The 22,007-nt window shown below is 45.2% G+C and overlaps 1 protein-coding gene across 2 annotated transcripts in view; it reads right to left on the bottom strand.

Annotated features, from left to right (window-relative positions):
* Window positions 1–21,484, bottom strand: part of KCND3 (potassium voltage-gated channel, Shal-related subfamily, member 3) — a 331,821-nt gene extending 310,337 nt beyond the window's left edge. For both annotated transcript variants that reach the window (XM_006865915.1, XM_006865914.1), the window contains exon 1: window positions 20,313–21,484. In XM_006865915.1, coding sequence (XP_006865977.1) covers window positions 20,313–21,418 — 1,106 coding nt within the window. In that variant the 5' untranslated portion in view covers window positions 21,419–21,484. The remainder of the gene's footprint in view (window positions 1–20,312) is intronic.
* Between the last annotated feature and the right edge of the window lie 523 nt (window positions 21,485–22,007).

The raw sequence follows: 22,007 nt of genomic DNA, 5'->3' as shown, positions 1-22,007 counted from the left end.
GAGCTGTTGGTGGGTTTGAACTGTCGACTTTGCGGTTAGCAGTCCAGTGCTCTACATACTACATCACACCAGGACCCCAAAAAGACAATGTTATTGATGTTATTGTTAAGTGTTGAGGTAGTTCTGACTCATAGTGTTCTTGTAAAGGGTTTTTAAGGTTTTAATCTTCGTAGAAGCCAAAAGCCTTATCTTTCTCCTGTGGAGCGAATGGTGGGCTCAAACGGTGGACCTTGTGGTTCATAGTCCGTTGCTTATCATATGGAGCCACCGATAATAAGTTGAGGGTGAGGGTGGAATAAGTAGAAAACCATCCCCTGCATGAGGGTGGGTGGTGGGAGACAATAGAAAGTCTCCACTGACTTGTCCGGTATGCTGCACAGACCCTCAGCTGCTCCTCTCAAGAGACCTGGTAAGGAGTTAACTCACTCATGAAAGACTCTCTCATCTACCAGAGCGGCACTTACGTCACCTGTTTCAGTTCTTCACTATGTAGGGGCTGGCTCTCCAGGTAAATGCCCAGTTTCTCTGAAGACTGAAAGACTTACACCTTGAAACACTGGGTAGGAGGTGAGAACTCAGAAAGTCCATTATTTGTAAGAGGAAATTACTTAAACCAATGCCACACAGCCAGCCAAATCTGACACCAAAAGCTACATCTCCCAACTTCCCACCCAGTGTTTTTTCTATTATCCCACTCTAGCTGAAGGATTCAGTCAATCTGCAAGAGCCAGCACAAGCGTAAAGCACCTATCTCAAGGCACGGATGCAGCAGCCTCAACTCCTCTGAAGGGAACCTGACCTTACATGGAAATATTAAGAAAGTGAGCTAATGTGTGTGTGGGGGTAGGGGTGGGCATTACTTTCATAATCTCCCTTTAAGTCCTGCCCAACCTCTGAGTATGCCAGCCGAGTTGTAGGAAAATGTTTTATTAATCAACACAAATCCCTTCTGCTTGCCCAGAGAGAAACCTCTGCAGGAAGGGGTAGGGAGGGGAGGGGAGGAGGGATTTGGCTAAAAAGACAGGGACACATGTCCTCAGATGCAAAGATCTCAGGTGAACACGCAACAGCTACTGGGCCAAAGGAATGAACAACCGGGGAGAAATGGGCAGAGAAAAAGGACAAACAGAAAAAAAAAAATCTAGAGTTACATTTGGTGATTGGCTCTTCTGCATCTCTCCCATATAGAAGTGGCATGAAAAAGACAAAATGAGTCCAAAAGCCACAAGAACACAAAAGTCACAGAAGGAGAAGTTAGGATCACAACTCTCATAAGATTCACACTTGATGATTGTGATTCTTCAAGGGGTAACATTCCCCAGGAGACTCTGCAATCCCTACCTGCCCCATCCCCCAGAACCCAAAGCAGCCACAGATCACTGTGAGGGGGTGGAGGACTGACAGGGGCGCCTGCTCTCTGTTAGGGGTCTGACAGGCTCCCCCATTGGAGCTGCTTCCCTTGATTCCTGAAATGCGAGGACTAGCCTTCCCAGATCCCCACTGTTTCTGGAGGGCTAGTAAGGAAGAGGGCAGGGAAAGGCTGAGCTATGCACAGCCTCCCCTCACCTGTGCTAAAGGTCTGCTGAGGGGTTGGGCAGGGACACTGCCAAAGTCTAGACTTGAAATATTAGCAGCAAAGCCACTTGGGACCAGAATCTCTCCAGAGAAGAAGATGCTGTGAGATTTTCTTGTTAAGTTAATATGAAAGATTATTTACAAAGTATGCATACTTACAGCTTTGTCTGTCTCTAAAAAATTGTTTTTTACACAGTCTTCCAGTTTACTGTATGCTAAAAATTTCTATCTCCTTCCTTTTCTTTTACTTCCCTCCTTTGCACCGGCATGTGCTTTGCCTAGTGGTGAATTCACCCCTACCTCTTGCATCCTCTACATTTCTGTTGTCCCAGACATCCTTGATTTCCACACTCTTGTTCATGTTTACCTTCTCTCCCTTGACTCTGACCTTTTCTTTCATCACCTTCTGTGTCTACTCTTACACCTTATAGCCTTTGCCAACAGACACTATTGGTCTGGGTACATTAGGAGATAAGGGTTGCATTCTTCTGCCCAAGATAGGCTAAGGAAGGAGATTTCTCTACTTCCCCAAACATACTTCAGACTCTTAAATGCCTCTTCCATAGAAATCTGGGTGACTAATGATAGGTATGAAAAATGAAAGGGATGAACACGCTTGGCATTTAGTTGAAAGAACTAAAGAAAAAAAAAATCAAACCTCAAGTTGCAATATTGAAGGATTCTATGGACAAAATATTGAACGATATAGGAAGTGGAAGAAGATTAAAGGGATATACAGAGTCACCATACCAAAAAGAATCGACTGATGTTCAGTCATTTCAGGAGGAAGCATGTGATCAAGAATTAATGATACTGAAAGATGAAGTCCAAGCTACACCAAAGGCACTGGCAAAAAACAAGGCTTTAGGAATTGATGAAATACCAATTGAGATGTTTCAAAACACAGATGCAATGCTGGAAATGTTCACGCATCTAAGAAATTTGAAAAACAGCTACCTGGCCAACTGACTGGAAGAGATTCATATTTGTGCCCATTCCAGAGAAAGGTGATCCAACAGAATGCAGAAATTATTGAACAATGTCACTAATGTTGCACACAAGTAAGATTTTGCTAAAACTAATTTTAAAACTGGCGCAGACGTACATTGGCAGGGAACTGCCAGAGCATTGGGCCAGATTCACAAGAGGACATGGAATGGTGATGTCATTGCTGCTGACAGAAAGATCTTGGTCGAAAGCAGAGAATACCAGAAAGATACTTGACTGTGTTTTATTGACTATGCAAATACATTCAACTGTGTGAATCATAACAAAATACAGACACCAGTGTAAAGAATGGGAATTCCAGATCAATTAATTATGCTCATGAGGAACCCCTATAGAGACCAAGAGACAGATGTTCAAACATAACAAGGGGATACTGTGTTGTTTAGAATCAGGAAAGGTGTGTGTCAGGGTTGTATCCTTTCACCATACTTGTTCAGTTTGCATGCTAAGCACATACTCTGAGAAGCCGACTCTATGACTCTAAGAGAGAAGCATCAGGATTGGAGGAGGACTCATTAATGACCTGTGATATGCAGATGACTACCTTGCTTGATGAAAGTGAATAGGGCTGATGGAGATCAAAGATAAAGCCTTTTGTATGAATTACACCACAATAGAAAGAAAGCAAAAATCCTCACAACTGGACCAATAAGCAATATCACGATAAATGGAGGAAATACTGAAATTGTCAAGGATTTCATCCTATTTGGATTCACAAACAATATTCATGGAAGCAGAGGTCAAGAATCAAACAGCATATGGCACTGGGAAGATTGCTGCAAATGACCTCTTTAAAGTGTTCAAAAGCAAAGATGTCACTTTGAGGACTAAGGTGTGCCTTGACCCAATCAAGTCATGATATTTTCAATCACCTCATATGTATGAGAAGGATGAACAATGAATAAGGATGACCAAATAATAATTGATGCCTTTGAACTGAAGGAAAAACATATCTGTCTTAGAAGTACAGCCAGAATGCTTTTTAGAAGGGAGCATGGCGAGACTTTATCTCATGTACTTTAGACACATAATGAGGAGGGACATCATGTTTGGTAAAGCCGAGGGTCAGTGAAAAAGAGGAAGACTTTCAATGCAACAACGGATTCAAACATAACAACAATTGTGAGGATGACTCAGAATTGGGCAGTGTTTCACTCTATTGTCTATGGAATCACTCAAATCACAACCAACTCAATGGCAACAACTACAGTCATAGGTTGGAGACCCTGGACAGTGCAAATAGTTAACACACTCAGCTGCTAACTGAAAGGCTGATAGTTCAAGTCTACCCAGAGACACACTGGAAGAAGGCCTGGGTGATCTGCTCCTGAAAGATCAGCCACTGAAAACCCTATAGATGACAGTACTACCCTAATACACATGGGTTACCATGAGTCATAATCAACTCGACTGTAACTGGTTAGACCAATGTGAATTTGAAGCCCAGCTTCTCCATTTATTTACTCACTCGTGGTAACATCAGAGCAGGCCTCAGGTTCCTCATGTATAAAACACTACCTGATAGTTATTGGAAGAACTAAATGAGGAAATGCATATAGATAATTTATATTTAGCATTGTACCCGGAACACTGTAAAGACTGAATAATATGATTAGCTATTACTATTATTATTATGGTTACGGATAATGATAGTAATCCCTCACGTGTCAGGATGAACCTATTTCTACTCATTTAGTTTTCAGTGGAGATGGTAAACAGCTGCTCCTTTACCTTCTGGGTGGCAGCACTAGAGACTCAAACACAGCTATTAAATCATCATTTCTGTTCAGAGACCAGCCTCTCGCTGACTTCTAACCAACTATGGATGGTTTTCACTTGGGGAGAGGTACAGTGGCAGCGGTTGTGCGCCTTGGAGTTGGTTTTCAAGCATAGTGACCCAAGGTTGTAAATCTTAATGGGATCAGAAAGCCTCATCTTTCTACTGGTGGATTCAAACTGCTGACCTTGCAGTTAGCAGCCTAACTTGTAACCCATTACACATTACTAGGGCTCCTTGAGGCTAGAGTAGCTGCCCTTTTACGCCTTCATGCTGTAAAGGGCACCAGCCTTCACTCTCTCCCCTCATCCCTCCTCAGATGCCAGGGCACTGGCTTCACTCTCTCTCCCTTCCCTAGCTTTAGCTTTTTTCCATACTTTTTACTTGAACCACAAGGTCGGCGGTTCAAGCTCACCAGCTGTTCCTTAGAAACCCTATATGGGTTGGAACTGACTGAACAGCACTTAACAACAACAAGCTTGTTACAGGACTCCTGGAATGGTACTGTAGGATCAGCACTGGACTGTGAACCACAAGGTCTGCAGTTCAAGCCCACCAGTCGCTCCTCAGAAACCCTATGCAGGGTCGCTATGAGTAAGAACTGACTTGATAGCACTTAACAAATTACAATGTGAGATCCAGAGATTTTGTTCTGTTCATGGCAAATCCTCAGCACACAGCATGATGTCCAGCACATGATGTTGTTGTTGTTAAGTGCTATCAAGTCGGTTCCGATTCCAAGGAGTGAGGAGTGGCTGGTGAGTATGAACTGCCAACCTTGTGGTTCAAACCAACCTAGTGGTCCAGATAGACGCACAATATTTATTGAATGAATCATCAAATGAATAAATACATTTAACTCTTCTATGATCTTTCAAGGGTCTGTTGAAATATCACCACCTCTAAGAAGCCTTCCCTGATCCTCACACTCGTCACACTTTCTCCTCCACCTTCTTCTCACACCTTGCTGCCTTTTATTCATCCTCTGACCTTGTTGGACCCTAAAGCATACAAAGCTCTGTGAGTATTGGCCTCCTTATGAAGCCAGTAGGTGCCTCTTCTTGTCAGTTGCCATCAATTTGGCTGGATTCGTGACAACCTTACTCTAACAGACTAAACCATTGCTTGGTCCTACATCATCTTCATGTGCTAGTATTGGATTGAGGCTCTTCGTGAAGACAATGAGCTCTAATGAAGTCCAAAGACCTCAGACTGAACCTAAGGGTGCTGCTACAAAGTGAGCTCGGAAAAGTCACCCAAACTCACAAGATTTAGCTCCCATTCCTTTCTTTCTTTGTAGCCCCTCTCAATGCCACATCAACTATGAGTATGCCTTGCCCAGAGTGAAAGTCCAATTCATGTTTGGTGAATGAATGAATTAGCACTTTCCAACTTGCTAACCAATCGCATTTCCTAGAGGAGGTAGTTAGAAGATGCTCCCCGGGGTTTCCAGGGAGTGTTCCTGACATTTTGCTTCAAGGAAAAGGAGAGGAGCGGTGGGTGTAGTAGTGTTTGAAGCCCCTGGAAGCAATTCCCAAGGCTCTGGCACTGTAAGGACCCAGCCACACCAGCCACAAAGGCAGCTCCATTTTGGACCATCATCACTCTTGGCCAGGCACAGACAGTTCTTAGGCTGTGACCGTTTTGACCCTGCTTCTTATCCACATGCCAAGGTAAAGGGTCCCTTTATTTATTTATTTTTAGCAAAGCTCATAAATAAATTTTATGTTTTCCTGGGTGGGCGCCGCTTATTCAATTATCATTGCAGGAGACTAAAAATAACCTTGTTTTACTCAGAAAACCAATATGACCTTTTAGCTCTGGCAGGAACACGGTAAGAAAGGGAACTTCGACAGGCCAAGAAGATAAATTGAGTGGCTGCCACAGCAAAGATGTTCGCAGGTGATGGGGCCACCAGAGGAGTAGGGTGTGGGGAAGGAAATGTTTCCCAAGGTCCTCTCCTCTTCCCTGTCTTCATTCTTCCTGGGCAATCTCATCCGTTTTCCCTGTTTCAGCTAGCATCTCAAGCTGATGATTTCAGAAACTATCTCTTTAGCCCCTTCTCCCTGCTGAGCTCCAAATCACCTTTCCTCCTATCTCCTGGCCACCCTACACTAGGAAGAAAAGCCTGGTAATCTACTTGTAAACAACAACAACAAAAAATTAGTCACTGAAAACCCTATATAGGGTCACCCTAAATCGGACTAGACTCCATGGCAATTGGTTGCTTTTATTGTTGTTAATCAACTTACCACTGGAACACCTTGAGTGATTTCCTGTTGTGTTGTTGTATGCCTTCAAGTCAATTCCTGACTCTGTATGACAGATTACAACTGCCCCGTAGGGTTTACCTAGGCTATAATCTTTATGTGATCAGTTCACCAAGTATCTTCTCTTATGGAGCAGCAGGTGGATTCCAGTGGCTGACCTGTCAGTTAGCAGTATAGCACTTAACCACTGCACTACCAGTGGCTCCCCAATGCCTACCAAACAGATTCCTTACCCTGGTACTTAAAAATCAACTCAACAGCTCCTAACAACAACATCTTTAGCAAAGCTTTCACCCCTGCATATCTCTAACCATCTTCCTCATCATACTCCCAAAACATTCTCAAGCCAGCACATAAGTTGAGTCCCTCAAACATCATGAAACACCCTGTTTACTATATACATATCCATAGGATCCTCGGTGGTACAAACAATTTGCACTTGTCTACAGCAAAATCAGTCTGAACCACAAGATCGGCGGTTCAAACCCAGCAGCTGCTCCTCAGAAACCTGATACAGGGTTGCTATGGGTCAGAACTAGTTGATGGCACACAACAACTAATTTAAAGTTGGCAGTTCTGAAGCTACCCAGGAAGAAAGTCCTGGTGATCTGCTTCTGTAAAGTTTGTTGTTGTTGTTATGTGCCGTGGAGTCGGTTCTGACTCATATCGACCCTGAACAGGGTTTCTGAGGCTGTAAATCTTTACAGGAGCAGAAAGTCTCATCTTTCTCCCATGGAGCAGCTGGTAGTTTCGAACTGCCAACCTTGAGGTTAGCAGCCCAATTCGTAACTACTACGTTACCAGAGCTCCTTCCTACAGCCAAGTAAACTCTATGGAGAAAATCTCCTTTGCAATTTACTTGGGTTTCCCATTTCCACATATCCAAATCCTACCCAACTTTGTTGGTCTAGCTGAAATTTCACTTGTTCCATGAAGCCAATCATTCATTCATCAGGAAATGTTTATAAGCATGTTTTCTGCGTCTGGCACTTTTCTGATCATGCCATTCTCTCCTATACATTCTTGTGAGCATACTCTAGATGGTGTAGAATTAACAGTATAGAATGTTACCCTGCTACACTGTAAACTTCTTAAGGGTAGAACCAATGTTTTATTCGCCTCAGCAGCACAACACTGCCTAATTGTGTGCCTCAAAAATACTGAATGTTCAATAGCATTTGTTGAACCAAATCAAGATGTATGCTGTTTATAGCTTTGATATCGTTTGGCTTTTAATTCTCCTAGGGCTTTTTTCTTCTGCTGCTTAAGCATGCATACCCAGGAAGAAGCAAAAATAAACTAATGATACTGCTCAGTCACTATTAGTCTATAATTATGGTTAACTCTCAGTTATCCATGCAAATGGAAAAAGTGTTAGAGAGAATCTCATACCATAAATATAAAAACATGACTTCTGTTTGTCTTGGACTTGGTATAATCTTTAGGAAGTCAATTTGTCTTTTTAATTCTGTTTGGCTGATCAGGTTGAACTTGTGTTCAGTTTTTCAACATCAGCTGGGTGACAGGTATGGGAGGGGAGATCAAGGACCTTTCTGGCAGGAGGACGCCAGTCTAGAATTAGATGTTTACTATATACAATCTCATAGGTCCCTTGATGGTACAAACAATTTGCACTCCTAGGATAAGAATTGGACTATGAATCATAAGGTCAGTGGTTTGAGCCCACCAGCCACTCTGCAGAGAAAGAAAAGGCTTTCTGCACCCACAAAGATTTACAAAGCCTCAGAAATCCTACACAGGGTGGCTATGAGTTGGAACCAACTCTATGGCACTTAACAACAACAACAACTAACCAAAAGATTCACAGTTCAAAGTTACCCACCTGCACTGGGGAAAACAAATCCTGAGGATCTGCTTCCATAAAGATTATAGCCAAGGAAACCCTACAGAGCACAGTTCTAACTCTGTAACACATTGGGTCACTCTGAGTTGGAACTGATTCAATGGCAACAAGTTTTTGTTTTGGTTTATATACAAGACAAGGCAAGAACCTGATTGGATAATCACAACACACTAGCCCTTGGAGTATGTCAGCACACCCCATAGCTTGGTCAGTTCCTCTCATGCAACTGACAAGGGTAGAGGGTCCTAAGCTCCCTACACTGTCCACTCTGGTGTCTAGAGCTGGTTTATGTTTAAAGATGACAACAGAATGAATTCCAAAGTGCCACTGGAGCCACGTAAGCTTCTAGAATGGAAGGAGGGCTGTGCTTCCAATATGTGCTACTGGGAGTCACTGGATGCAAATCAAAGAAAACGAGATTTGCAATTTTGCACTGATAGCCTGATAATGTTGGGGGTGGGGGGAGAAGTTCCCCTTTTGAAGCAAACAAATATCACATGTGGTGATTCGGCAGCTGCATTAGTTGGGGAAAATTGATGCACATTTCATGTGTCAGAGAGCTGAATCCCAGAGAATGGAACCAGCCTCCTAGAAAATGGTTTCTTTATATAGTTCCATCCATTTATTGTTTGATTGGACTTTCTGTATATTAAATTCAAGCTGTTCTGCCGCTCATGGGTATTATGATGCGTTGGCTCGGTGGGAAATAATGAAGGTGATGGGATTTTACAGCATCACATTACAAAGGAGGCGTCCCCAGCCTCATCCATCTCTCCATCAACTAGCTTGTGTTTGAGGTGGCACTTATATTAAAATGATTTTTCTGATTCTGTTTAATGACACCCAGAATATGATTACATGAGCTAAATGCAATCTTCCTCTATCCAGTCCTGGTCAGTAAAGGCTCAGCTAGCTTCTCCTCCAGCCCCCACATGTTCACATACCCATCATTTGCATTGAGCTGGCACAGGTAGGGTGTGTCGGGGGTGGGCGTGAGGTGAGGGATTGGCTGGGGGAAAGAAGTCTACCTCCTGGCCTGAGAAAAGCAGGCTGGACAGAGTCAGGGCACTGGGCTCAACCTGGAGGCCACCATATCTGAGCTGAGAATTTTGAGTGTCCGAAGGCACTGTGAGGAGTGCTGGTGGTGCACTGGTGAAGTGCTCAGCTGCAAACTGAAAGGTTGGTGGTTCGCCCCTGTTCAACGGCTCTATGGGAGAAAAACCTGCCAATCTGTTCCCATAGGGATCACAGCCGAGAAACCCACAAGGTGCCATTTTCCTCTGCCATGTGGGGCCGCTATGAGTTAGAATCAACTAAACAGCACCCACAACAACAACCATTGTGGTAACTCCACCCTCCTTGCCATGCAGAAGTCTTTATTAGGAGTAGATGTGGGGGTCAAAATAGTGGCTGGGGTGGCTGCTTCCCAGATGGCATGGCCATCACAGGAGAAGAATCACTGGAGATACGCTCATCCAGTAGAGTGCCAGCATCCTGGGAATGGCTGGCTGTGGGGGGTTGGGGGGGAGCTGCCCCCTTCCTGAGGACTCGCAGTTCAATGTCTACACTCCCCTCCAATCGCGAGGCGCATCCATCCCAAATGGAAAGTGGGGAAGAGAAAGGCCTTGCAGTGGTCTGGGACAGGAGCTACTCCAAAGTGCAAGGAACATACTCACAGTTACTGCTGGGCTCCTCCTCAACCCTGAGGAAGGGGAGGGCTATGTTGCCTTTTATTTACACTATTTTGAGGCAGAATAATTGCTGCTCCTCCGGAAGAATCATGTTTGTGTTTACTGGTGTGTATAAAAAGGGGAAATCCAAATAAACCAACCACACACATACACACACAGAGTCTGAGATTGATTCTGTGGGATTCCAGAAAAGAACTGTGAAATGGGCACCAATGAGGAAATTCCTTTCCAAAAATGTCAGCAATTTGAATTGCTGAATCTCCAGAGGAATCCAACAGGAGGTTGCTGTTGTAAAGCACTTCAAAGGCTCAGATGCTACCAGTAGGAGTGCATCTCTCCCTCCTCTGCAAGCCCAAAGCCTTTCATGTACCCTCTGCTTAAGCAGAGACCACAGCTGACTGGTGTTCGAGTGACCCTTCTATAGTTCAAGGTCCCTGGGTTGGGCTACCAACCTAGAGGTTTGGTAGTTTCAACTCACCCAGGAGCACCACGGAAGAAAGGTCTGGCAATCTGCTTCCATAAAGATTGTTGTTGTTGTTAGGTGCCATCAAGTCGGTACCGACTCATAGCAACCTTATGCATAGCAGAATGAAACACTGCCCGATCCGGGGCCAACCTCACTATTGTTGCCACGCTTGAGCCCATCGATGCTGCCACTTGGCCAATCCATCTTATTGGGGTCTTCCTCTTTTTCTCTGACCCTGCACTTTACCATACAGTGACTGGTCCCTCCTGACAATATGATTATTGTCCATAAAGATTACAACCTAGAAAACCATATGGAACCGTTCTGTTCTAACACGTGAGGGTGTCACAAGTCGGAATGGAGTTGTTGGCAATGTGTCTTGATGAAAGGCTCTGTTTCTGAGTCAGGTGCTCAGTGGATGCTGCTGGGGTTGAAAGGCATGCTGGATGCATGTGCAAAGCCTCCCTGCTCCCAGCTAGCACAGTTCTAATTGAAGATGTTGATGCTGCAGCTTGAGTTTGTTGGGCTTGTTAGTTCCACACTGAGGTCTCAGCTGCCCTGGCCCTTGGAGCCATCCCGCACAGCCTTGATCCCTCTTCTCATGAAGTGCGTCTCTAGAAGTGGAGAAGGCCTTCAGGACTTTGAATTTCCTGGAAACTGGTGAAATGTGTGTCTGGGATGGAGGGGTGGGTGGAGGCACCATCCAGCACTTCCTGTTGGCTCTACCTTCAGAATCCCTTATCTCTTCCACCTCCATGGAAGCACCTTTAGTCCCAGCCACCATCAACACTTGCCTGGATATTATGGTTGCTTCTGCTATATTACCCTACAACGTATTCACACTCCAGCAGCCAGAGTGATACTTCTATGATGATTATTACTTTTTAATAATTTATTCTATTTTGTTGTTGAAAATATTCCCAGAAAACATACGTCAATTTAACAATTTCTACACATACAGTTAGTAGCATAGTGGTTATGAATCAAGCTGCGAACCTTAAGGTCAGCAGTTCGAAACTACCAAGGGAGAAAGATGAGGCTTTCTGTTTCTGTAAAGATTTACAGCCTTGGAAACCCTGTACAGGGTTGCCATGAGTCGGAAAACTCCATGGCACATAACCATCACACATACAGTTCGGTGACACCGGTTCACTGTTGTGTGACCTTTCTCAATCTCCTTTTCAGAACTGTTTCTCCCCCATTAACATAAGCTCACTGACCCCAAAGATCCCTATCTAACCTTACCAGTTGCTGTCTTCAGTTGATCCCACAGACTGGATGCATTGCTCTTTAAAAGGTCACAATGCTCAAGACAGATATTCTTTACTGGTTAAGTGAAAGGACTGCAGAGTCAGCACCCTGGTGGCACAACAGTTAAAGTGCTTGGCTGAAAACAAAAAGGTCAGTGGTTCAAACTCACCAGCTGCTCCATGGGAGAAGATGTGGCAGTTTGCTTCTGTAAAGATTGTTGTTGTTGTTAAGTGCCGTCGAGTTGGTTCCGACCCATAGCAACCCTGTACAAGGTTTCTGAGGGTGTAAATCTTTACTGGAGTAGAGAGCCTCATCTTTCTCCTGCGGAGAGGCTGGTAGTTTCGAACTACTGACCTTCAGGTTCACAGCCCGATTCGTAACCACTATGCTACCAGAGCTCCTTTCTGTAAAGATTACAGCCTTGGAAATCCTGTGGGGTAGTTCTACCCTGTCCTGTGAGGTCTCTATGAGTCAGAATTGACTCGATGGTTTATCACAAAGTGACACTTTTTAAAACCCAAGCCAGGCTGTGGAACTCCTTTGCTCAAAACCTTCCCAGGGTTCCTCATTCCAAGCAGAGGAAGAGGCAAAGTCCTCGCAGCAGTCACAAGGGTCATGTGCGAGAGCCTCCATCTTTACCTGTCTGGTCTCATCTCCTGGTGTTCTTCTGCTTCTTTGTTGGTCACTGGGACCTTCTTGCTATCCCTTGAGCACACCAAAGCCCTCCTGCCCGATGCATCTGCTGTCCCTTCTGCCTGGCATGCTCTTCCCATGCTTTTACAGCCTCCAGATCTCTCATCAAATACCACCTTATCTGAGAGGCTCTCCCTGACCTCCCAATCGAAAATGCTAACCCTCCCTTCATCTCCTGGTGCACACACTCAGCACTCTCTATCTGTCATGACACACTTGGTTTTTGTGTGTGTCATGAATTGCTACCTGACACGATGCATTTATTAACTTACTTGTTTGCTGCCAGAGCCTCCCCACGAAGATATAAGCTCCACAAGGTCAGAGACTTTCTTCAATGCTGTATTCCCAGTGCACAGTAGGTACTCAATAAATATTTGTTGAACAAATGGAGGGAAACATGATGGGGAGGGAGGCTTATCTGCAGCTCCCTTCCTGCTCTTCCCTGGCCCCAGAGTCTGCAGGGAGAGCAGGGCAGAGTAGCCAAGAACAGTAAACAACCAAGGTTGGGTGTAAACGTCTCCTTGCATGCCAGCTCCAATCCTGCCAAGGCTGAAATCAGAACTATAGAATGCGTTGCTTGGCACTGCCCAGAAGTATTCTGTCTTATATGGCAATACTAGTATAGCTGATGTCTGGATAATACTTTTGATGTTTCTCATAAGGGCCAGGAGATGCTTGGCAAATGAGAAAAGGCAAGCTTGGTAATACAGTGGGGGCTTCAAAAAGTTCATAAAAATATGGAATGAAAAGATATTGAATTTTTCCATGAACTTTTTGAAGCCCCTTCATATTTACTGAAGCTCACTACAGATCAGGCCTTGTATTAGGTACAAAGTATGTTGTTGTTGTTGTTAAGTGCCGTCAAGTCGGTTCCAATTCATAGCAACCCTGTATAGGGTTTCCAAGGAGCAAATGGTGAGTTTAAACTGCCAACCTTGTGGTTCAAACCAACCTTGCCGTCTAGTGCACTATCCCATAGTGCCACACCAGGACATTAAGTATATGTATAGTGATAATGTATTTGGAACAGAGATCCTGCCCTTAATAATGCTTTGTTAAGTGCCGTCGAGTAAGGTTCTGCTCATAGAGACCCTGTATAGGGTTTCCAAGGAGTAGCTGATGGGTTTGAACTCTTGACCTTGTGGTTAGTGCTTATCTTACAGTGCTACAACAGGACTCTTGAGAAGCTCATATTTTTGGGAAAAAAACACATAAACAGATGAATGTGGCACTGATAAGACCGAAGTATGCAAGGCTGCACTAGGAGTCCAGAGGGAGACTCACGTTCGGGGGGGGTTCTGGAAAGTCTCCTGGGGAGATGACACCTGGCTGAGTTCTGAATGATGCCAGGAGATAGCCAGATATAGGAGCAGAGGCAAGAGTATTCCATACAGCAGGAAGAATGTGAGTGAAGGCATCTTTTCTGACCCTATTCCACTTTCCATTTCACCATTTCTTATTTGGATTCAAAGGAAGAGAACTGAATCCACTCAATTCATTTTGTCTCTACTTTACATTAGGATGATGTGCAATCATAGTGTCTTCTCAGAGCCCACCATGCTGTCTGGGATGCAGTAGGCACTCAGTGGTGAATGACTGCATACTTCCTTTTGGAATTCACAGAGAGGTCTGTGTCTTGTCTTAGGAATCTTAGCACCAGAGACTCTAGTGAGAAGTACTGCCAAAGACAAGACCTGATGCCATTCATTCCCAGTAAGTTCACGAGGATCAGATTCTCTTGGGCAGGGGACACATTCAGGTGGATACTGTTAGTCAGTGTCCCAGGCCAAGGCCCATGTTAGTTGAGAGGAGGGGTGATGAGTACTCATAGATAGTGGAAGAATTTGGGGAATTGGAGTCAGAATTTGGAGCATTGAGGACTTAACAAAAAACTCACTCTAACTGACTCCACTTCTGGTACTAGGGATGTGGGGTGGGGTGGGGGAAATGGGAGCCATTAAGTTCCTCATTCTGTGGTGTGCCTGTATTGATTGATCCCCTACCCTAGTCTCTTGGCCTCCTGGGACCTCAGGCAGCCCCATTCTAGGATTAACTTTTAAAGGAAAATGCAAATCACCTGGTGAATGCTTCATGCTTAGAAAAAGTTAAAAAAAAAAAAAAAATCAATTTTGTTTTCATTAAAGTGATTTTTGGACACAGTTGAAAGCTCTCTCATCTCAGGGCAAAGGGTGACAGATAGGCTGTCGGCCTCAATGACATAACTGAGCCAACTGGGCAGCAGTCGGCTGTCTCACCAGGAGCCACGCTTCTCTGGCTCTCCCCAAACCCAATTTTCCTTCTCTAAGACATCCTGGTGTGGCACTGTAGGGTAAGTACTAGACCACAAGGTAAGTTTGAACCGCAAGGTTAGTGGTTCAGATTCACCAGCCGCTCCTCGGAAATCCTATACAGGGTCACTGAGTTGGAACCTACCTGACGGCACTTAACAACAACAACAAAGATATCCAAAGGATCTTTGGTAGTGTAGTATGTTACAAGTTGGGCAGGGTCAGTAGTTCAAATCTACCAGCCACTTTTGGGGAGAAAGATGAGGCTTTCTGCTCCTATAAAGATTTACAGCTTCAGAAACCCTATAAAGGGTTGCCATGAGTTGGAACTGACTCCACGGCACACCACCACCACCACGAAGACATCCAAGAGCAGCCTTCACCCAGCCAGGCTGGTGCTGGCCTGCAATGGCCGTGGTGGAGGCTCACTCACAAAACCATCGTCCTGCATGTTCATGTCTTCACTACTCCCCCAACTGAGCTTGCCAGACAGACATAGCTCCAGTCATCCAGACCAATCGTAACACCAAGCAAAGTCAAACAAACTGAAGGAGAAAAGTCTACCTTAAAAAAGATGTTAAATGTTGCGATTGTTGTTGTATGTTGTCTAGTCAATTCCGGGACCTGGTGATCCTATGTGACAGAGGGGATCCACCCGATAGGCTTTTGTTGGTTGTAGTCTTCACAGAAGAGAAAGTGGTTCTTTCTCTTGCAAAGTTAGGTTCAAACTGCCAACCTTTCCATTAGTAGCCAATTGTGAAATCATTTTGCAACACCAGGGCTCCTTAGATGTCATAGAATACATTCCAAAATGAAATATGTTTATCTTATTTAATATTGGGAGTTCTGTGTTTTCCCTTCCCTGGGTTAACTGAGATAATTGAGAATTTATTTTATTTTTGGCATCAATTACAAGCACTGAAATGAATCCTTGAAGGGTGCATTTGGGAGCTCAATTGTCAAAGGGGCATAAGAGAAGGCTGAGCTGGGCGTTGGAGTCTTTCCCACCACACAAGCTATCTGAAGCCCTGCTGGTAATTAGGCTGTTACGGTTCTTGTGTGCTTAAGATATTTTGATATATGAAATAAATGGCAATAATAGGCTCCAGGAGATACCTCCCTGGAGAACACCTGAGGAACTCATCAGCAAGGTACTGGGAAAGTAGGGAGGGATGGCAATCGGAGCCAGGAAGAGATTGGTAAATGGGTCAGGAGTTGAAGACAGTCTCTTTCCAGATTGGAAACAAGGGCTTGGGGACACAATTAAGGACTGGGAGTTGTTGGAAGTAACTGAAATAGGATAGAATATTGGCCCTGACCACTTGGGGGAGAAGACTAAAAAGCCAGTTTACAGTGAAAAAAAGACAGGCTTTCTGGAATAGTTGAACAAGCCTACAACTCACCAGTGAATGTGCTTCAGAACAGACACAAGACAGGAGAGATGAGAAGGTTTCCAAGGGCCAAGTGGTTGAGACCACTAGTAGGGGCAAAAGAGGATATCAAACAGACCCACCAAGTGTCCCAGGGGATGGAATAACCATCAGGTGAAAGCTGTCCACCCAGGGGGCCTGGGACTGAGGCAGAACACACAAGGTCTTGGTGGTTGCAGATCTCAAATTTTGGCAGTAAGTGAGACTGGGTCTACCTTCAGGGAGAGGACAAGCAGGGTTTGAAGGGACTGAGAAGAGTATTGTTGTTGTTGTTGTTGTTGTTGTTGTTAAGTACGGTCAAGTCAGTTCAATTCTGACTAATTTCTAACCTGTACAGGGTTTCCAAGGAGCAATTGGTGGGTTTGAACCATCAACATTGTGGTTAGCAGTTCAGTGCTGACCAAGCAAATGGAGAAGGTGCCCTATTCACACCGACCCAGCCATTAAAAAGCATTGTGCCAAGCATCTGCTATGTATAGACAGGCAACGATCCTAGTGATGGTGCCAACTGCAAGTTCAGGTCAAAGTCAAAGTAGCCATAGCCAGCATTCAGTTCAGCAGTCAGGGTAGAGGGGAAAAGAGTTTGCTTTCCCATTATTTATCTGAGGTTAAAGAAGACACTACTGTATTAATTTTCTAAGACTTCTGTAACAAAAGTACCACAAACTGGGTGCCTTAAAACAACAGAAATACATTGTCTAATAGTTGTGGAGGCTAGAAGTTTGAAATCAAGTGCTGGCAGGGCTGTGCTGTCTCTAAAGGGTCTATAGAAGGCCCTTCCTTGTCTCTTCCTAAGTTTCTAATGGTTCCTTGAAGTTCCTGCTTTGTTTTGACTTGTAGTTGTATCACTCCAATCTCTGCCTTCATCCCCACATGGCCACCTTCTCCCTGTAGCTCTCTCTTCTCTTATTTATTTATTTATTTTTTAAATAAGGACACCACTCAGATGGGATTAGGGCCCACTCTACTCCAGTGTAACCGTATGTTAGGTAACAGCATCTTCAAAAGCCCTATTTCCAAACAAGGTCACATTCACAAGTACTGAGGGTTAAGGCAGAACGTCTTTTGGGGGAACACAATTTAATCCACAACAGCTCCTAAACAATTCCTTTCTCGCTCATTTGCTTTTACTTCCAGAGGCTAAGCATTCGGATGCACAAGGAAGGGAAAATCAACTTGTCTATTTCCAGGTATGGGGTGAGGAAGCCTATAGCATAGACTGTCAAAGGGAGAGGACTCCTCTCCCCAAACGAGCATCCTTCCCTTTCTCTTTGCCTTTACTTTGTGGAGGAATCTCCTTACTTACTCAAGAAAGTAAGGGTGAGGTCAAACTGTCCTCCCCAGACCCAGACTTGCCCCCACTTGATCTACATGATGCATGCCGAAGGAAATGGGTGGTCTCCCCAGTGGCAATTTAGCACTGGTGTTTGCTATGAAAAGTTCTGTTAATTTCTAAGACAGTGTTTAATTGAGCTAGAAGGAAACACTTCGTTTATGAAATCTCAGTGTGCCTAGCAGAATGCCTGGCATATAGAACTCACTGGGGTGGTATTTCTTGAACAGGGAATCAGGACATCCTGAGACTGTAATAAAAAGGTAGTTTCTGATACACACTACCATGTATGGATAAACTTTGAAAACATTATGTGGAGTGAAATAAGTCAATCACAAAGGGACTAAACTTATATGAAATGTCAAGCATAGACCAGAGTATAGAGACCAATTGTTACCAGGACACCTGATGTAGCGCTGTAGGAGCAGCACTGGATCGCAAACCACAAGGCCAGCAGTTCAAACCCATCAGTTGCTCCTCGGAAACCTTATACAGGGTTGCTATGATTCAGAACCAACTCAAAAGCACTTAACAACAACAACAACCAGGAGCAGGTTAGAGGGAAAGGAAAAGGGAGTCACGATGCTGAGGGGACACTGAGCTTCTGTTAAGAGTGGATGGAACAATATGATGAATAAGATTGTTGAACTGGCGAATGCTGCCTTACATTTACATTTACCACAATAAAATAAAAATGAAAAAACAGAAAAATCAATGACTCTGAAGAGGCCCTGATTCTAGAGTGAAAAGGAAAAGGGCACTGAAGATAGCCCAGGAGCATTTGAAAATCAGCTTTAACCCTTATCAGCTATGTGACTATGGGAAATGAATTGAACCTCTCTAAGTCTCAGTGTCAGCTTCTTTCAGGAGCATATAATTGTCCAGACTCTGCAGGGTTGCTGCAAAGACTGAAAGAGATCATGATATATGCAGAGACCAACGGTATATACACTCAGGACACATAGTAGGTTTCCACATACTGTTGTGCTAATGATAAAATGTAATGGGCAGGTGGCCCCTGAGACTCCCATTGTTCTCCCCTCAAGTAACCCCATTTTAAGTCTCCCCATGTTCAGACAAAACTGTTCAGAGGCATCATGCTGGTGTCATGAGTCCCATCAATGGGCACTTGAGGGCCAGTACATCAGCAGGATGACCAGGGGCTCCTGGTCGTGGACAAGATCTCCTTCAGGAAGGTGAAGGAATGGCCAGGATCAGCCTGGAAGAAGCAATGGGGCCTCCTTCTCCTGGCATGTGCAGCCACCTCCACTGTTCTCCACAATATCCCACCCTATGAGAAGCCCACACCTACCCCGTGTGATGAAAGAGGAAAGGTCAAATGATGAGATGCATCCTGGTTGAGCAGCTATTTGACAAAGGTTGTGTGGGGTGGAAGACGGGAGTAGACAAAGGTAATGGGCATGTCTTCATCAAAACTTGTCTGTACAAATGGACGGCCACACCCCTCGTGGTTCCCCACCCCAGTATGTCAGATTGACAAATGTCACCACTTTAAAGGTCCCATCACCTACTCAGTCATTCCCAATAAACACCCGCAGGACTATGGAGGAACTGCCATCACCGCCACGGGGTTTCAGCCAGGGAAAAATCAAATCTCCATGATGCCACCAACTGAATTGTCAAAAACCAATAAAAAGCTTCATGAATTCCCCATCAGCAATATAACGCTTCCTGGCCTAAGCAAACATAGACCCAGCATATGAATTGTGACAGGATTTTGCATTAGCCTCAAACAGCTTCCAACAGCTAAAGCAGAAACCCCTAAAAAATACATGCCTCTATAAAGCTGCCTTTATTGGCTCTAATCCTGTTAAGGTGAAGACTCCAATCTCCTTCCTGAGCCCCGTTCTTCTGATGAAAAGCTTCACATCCCAGCCCCATAAATGCACTTCTGTGACCTCAGCTGGAGAGACAGTCTCGGAGAGATGGAAGAGACAGAGTCACCGGTGACCTCGCAGAGTGCCTCTCCCACCCTCTGATGATGTTGCTGCTTCGGTCTGACCACATGATCCATTCAGACCATCTCATAATTGCCCAGGTATGCCAGGTCATTCAATCTCACACACTCAGGCTGAGAAAGCAAGACCGGGACTCCTTCAGTGAGAAAAAAACAAATCAAGTGCCTCACATCTTAGAAAACCCAAGTTCAAAGTCACTCAGATAAAGTCTGCCCAGAGCTACTGAACCCTTGAGCACCCGTGGTGAGAGAAAACAGCTTGCAAGGAAGAAATACAGGAAGGATCCCAAAACTCTGCTTAGTGTCTTCTGTTAATGGAAATCCACATCCACATGCCAACAGTTACCTTCCCCGCCCCCCACCCGCAGAGATATAAAACACAACCATCACCTATCCCCTAAACACACACACAAAGAAAGCATGACTGAAGAAAGAAATGCTAACTTAAATTTCCAACTTGTACGAAGTGCATGCCCCAGTCCAAAAAGAAAACTTGATTCAAAGCAAGCTACCACTCCAAAACAAATCACTCATGTGCTTTCCTCTTTTAATGATGGACTTCCCTTGCTTCCAAAACTTGGGTAAGGACCTCTGCCCTCCCTCTCCAATTCTGGTGTGGCATGGCCCATCGACAGATTGGGCTAAGACCTCCACTCTTTGTCTAGTCCACACGTGCCGACTTACTTACCCCAGTGTGGTCATGGTGACGATGGTGTACCAAAAGGAGGCAGGGATGCTCGTGAACTTGCTTGCTGAGGAGCCTTTCTCAGCATAAAACATCACAGTGGCAAAGATGATGATGGCCATGGTGAGGGAGAAGAGCAGAAAGCCAAGTTCGGAGGCACAGCTCTTCAGTGTGTAGCCTAAGATCCGCAGGCCCTGGGAGTGGCGCGAGAACTTGAAGATCCTGAAGACGCGGAAGACCCGGAGTGTGACAAAGGCGCCAGACACGTCCTCGTTGTTGGTCATGACCAGACCAATGTAATACGGCATGATGGCCACCACGTCAATGATGCTCATCACACTTCGGATGAACCGGTAGCGGCTGGGCGCCGCAAAAAGCCGGAGGAGGTACTCCACTGTGAAGATCATGACGCAGGCCGTGTCCAGGCAAAAGAAGGCCACCGAGTAGCGCTCTCCACATGGTAGCTCCTTGCTCCCAGGCACTGTGCCACATGGCACGGTCTCCACCACGTTGGTGATGACGGAGACAGCAATGAAGAAGCCAGTCACGTAGTAGAAGACCAAGGCCAGTGTGCTGGTGTGGGGGTTCTCGAAGGCCCGCCACATGGTCTGGCGGAAGCTGAGCGAGGGCATGGACTCCTGGTTGTTCTCCGAGTCGTTGTCGTCCATGAGCCTCTCGGCGTTCTCCCGCTTGCGGTCTTTGTACTCCTCATAGCAGCAGTCTCCGATGATTTCCGGAAGGATACCATAGAAAGCCAGCTCATCATCGTAAGCGGAAATGCACTCGTACCGAGGATAGTGTAACTTTCCTGTGCGGTAGAAGTTGAGGACACAACGGAACACTTCTGGGTCCCGATCAAAGAAGTACTCCTTGGTCTCCTCATTGAAGAAGAATTCCTTCTCTGTGCTGCCCAACAGGGTGTCTGGGTAACGCTCCAGTGTGGTCCGCCAGGTCTGGAATCTCCGCCCACTCACATTGAGGATGATCAATTCATCCTGTCGCTTGTTCTTGTCAGCTGGAGCAAGGGGCATGGGACAGTTCGCCACTGGCATCCACCCAATGGCCGCAGCCCGGGCAAAAGGCAGCCAGGCTGCAACTCCGGCCGCCATGGTGACTCCAGCTCTTAGGCTGGCAACTGTTCAGACACGTTGCACACCAGCGTGGAGTTGGTTCAGTGACCCCTGGGAGACAGGAGGAAAGAGCAGAGAAGAGGGTGAGTCCATGATTGATCTGCAGATGGGAAATGAGACACAGAAAGTGGTCACTGGCAAAAGGTCTCAATGGTGAAATCATTAAACTGAAAAATCACCACCCCAAAGCAAACACTTGGTTCCATTTCCATCCTTGCTACTCAGAGACAGTACCTCGCAGGAGCCAGGGTACGCAATGAGGGATCACCAGATGTTGTTGACTTCCTGACAAATTGTCAAGCTCCAAGAGGGCTCTGGAGCATTTGGAGGGAAAGCCTCTTTAGCAGGAAGATCTGGGAAGGCGCAGGTAATAATCAGCTCTGAAAGGTTAGGGCGTTATTACGAATTTAAATTGGGAGAGGGTAAATGAGTTCTCATTAAACGAATTTAAAAGTGGGATAAACATGCTAATTTTTATTTCTCTCTTCACCCACCAGGGCAATCAGGGATGGGGTATGGATGAAGACTATCAGGTAAACATGTTCTTTCTACTCTCTTCCTCAATGGT

This window comes from Chrysochloris asiatica, unplaced genomic scaffold (assembly GCF_000296735.1).
Source record: "Chrysochloris asiatica unplaced genomic scaffold, ChrAsi1.0 scaffold00085, whole genome shotgun sequence".
Classification (NCBI taxonomy): Eukaryota; Metazoa; Chordata; class Mammalia; order Afrosoricida; family Chrysochloridae; genus Chrysochloris; species Chrysochloris asiatica.
The sequence above is the reverse complement of the archived record's forward strand: the minus strand, read 5'-3'. Positions and strand labels throughout refer to the sequence as shown.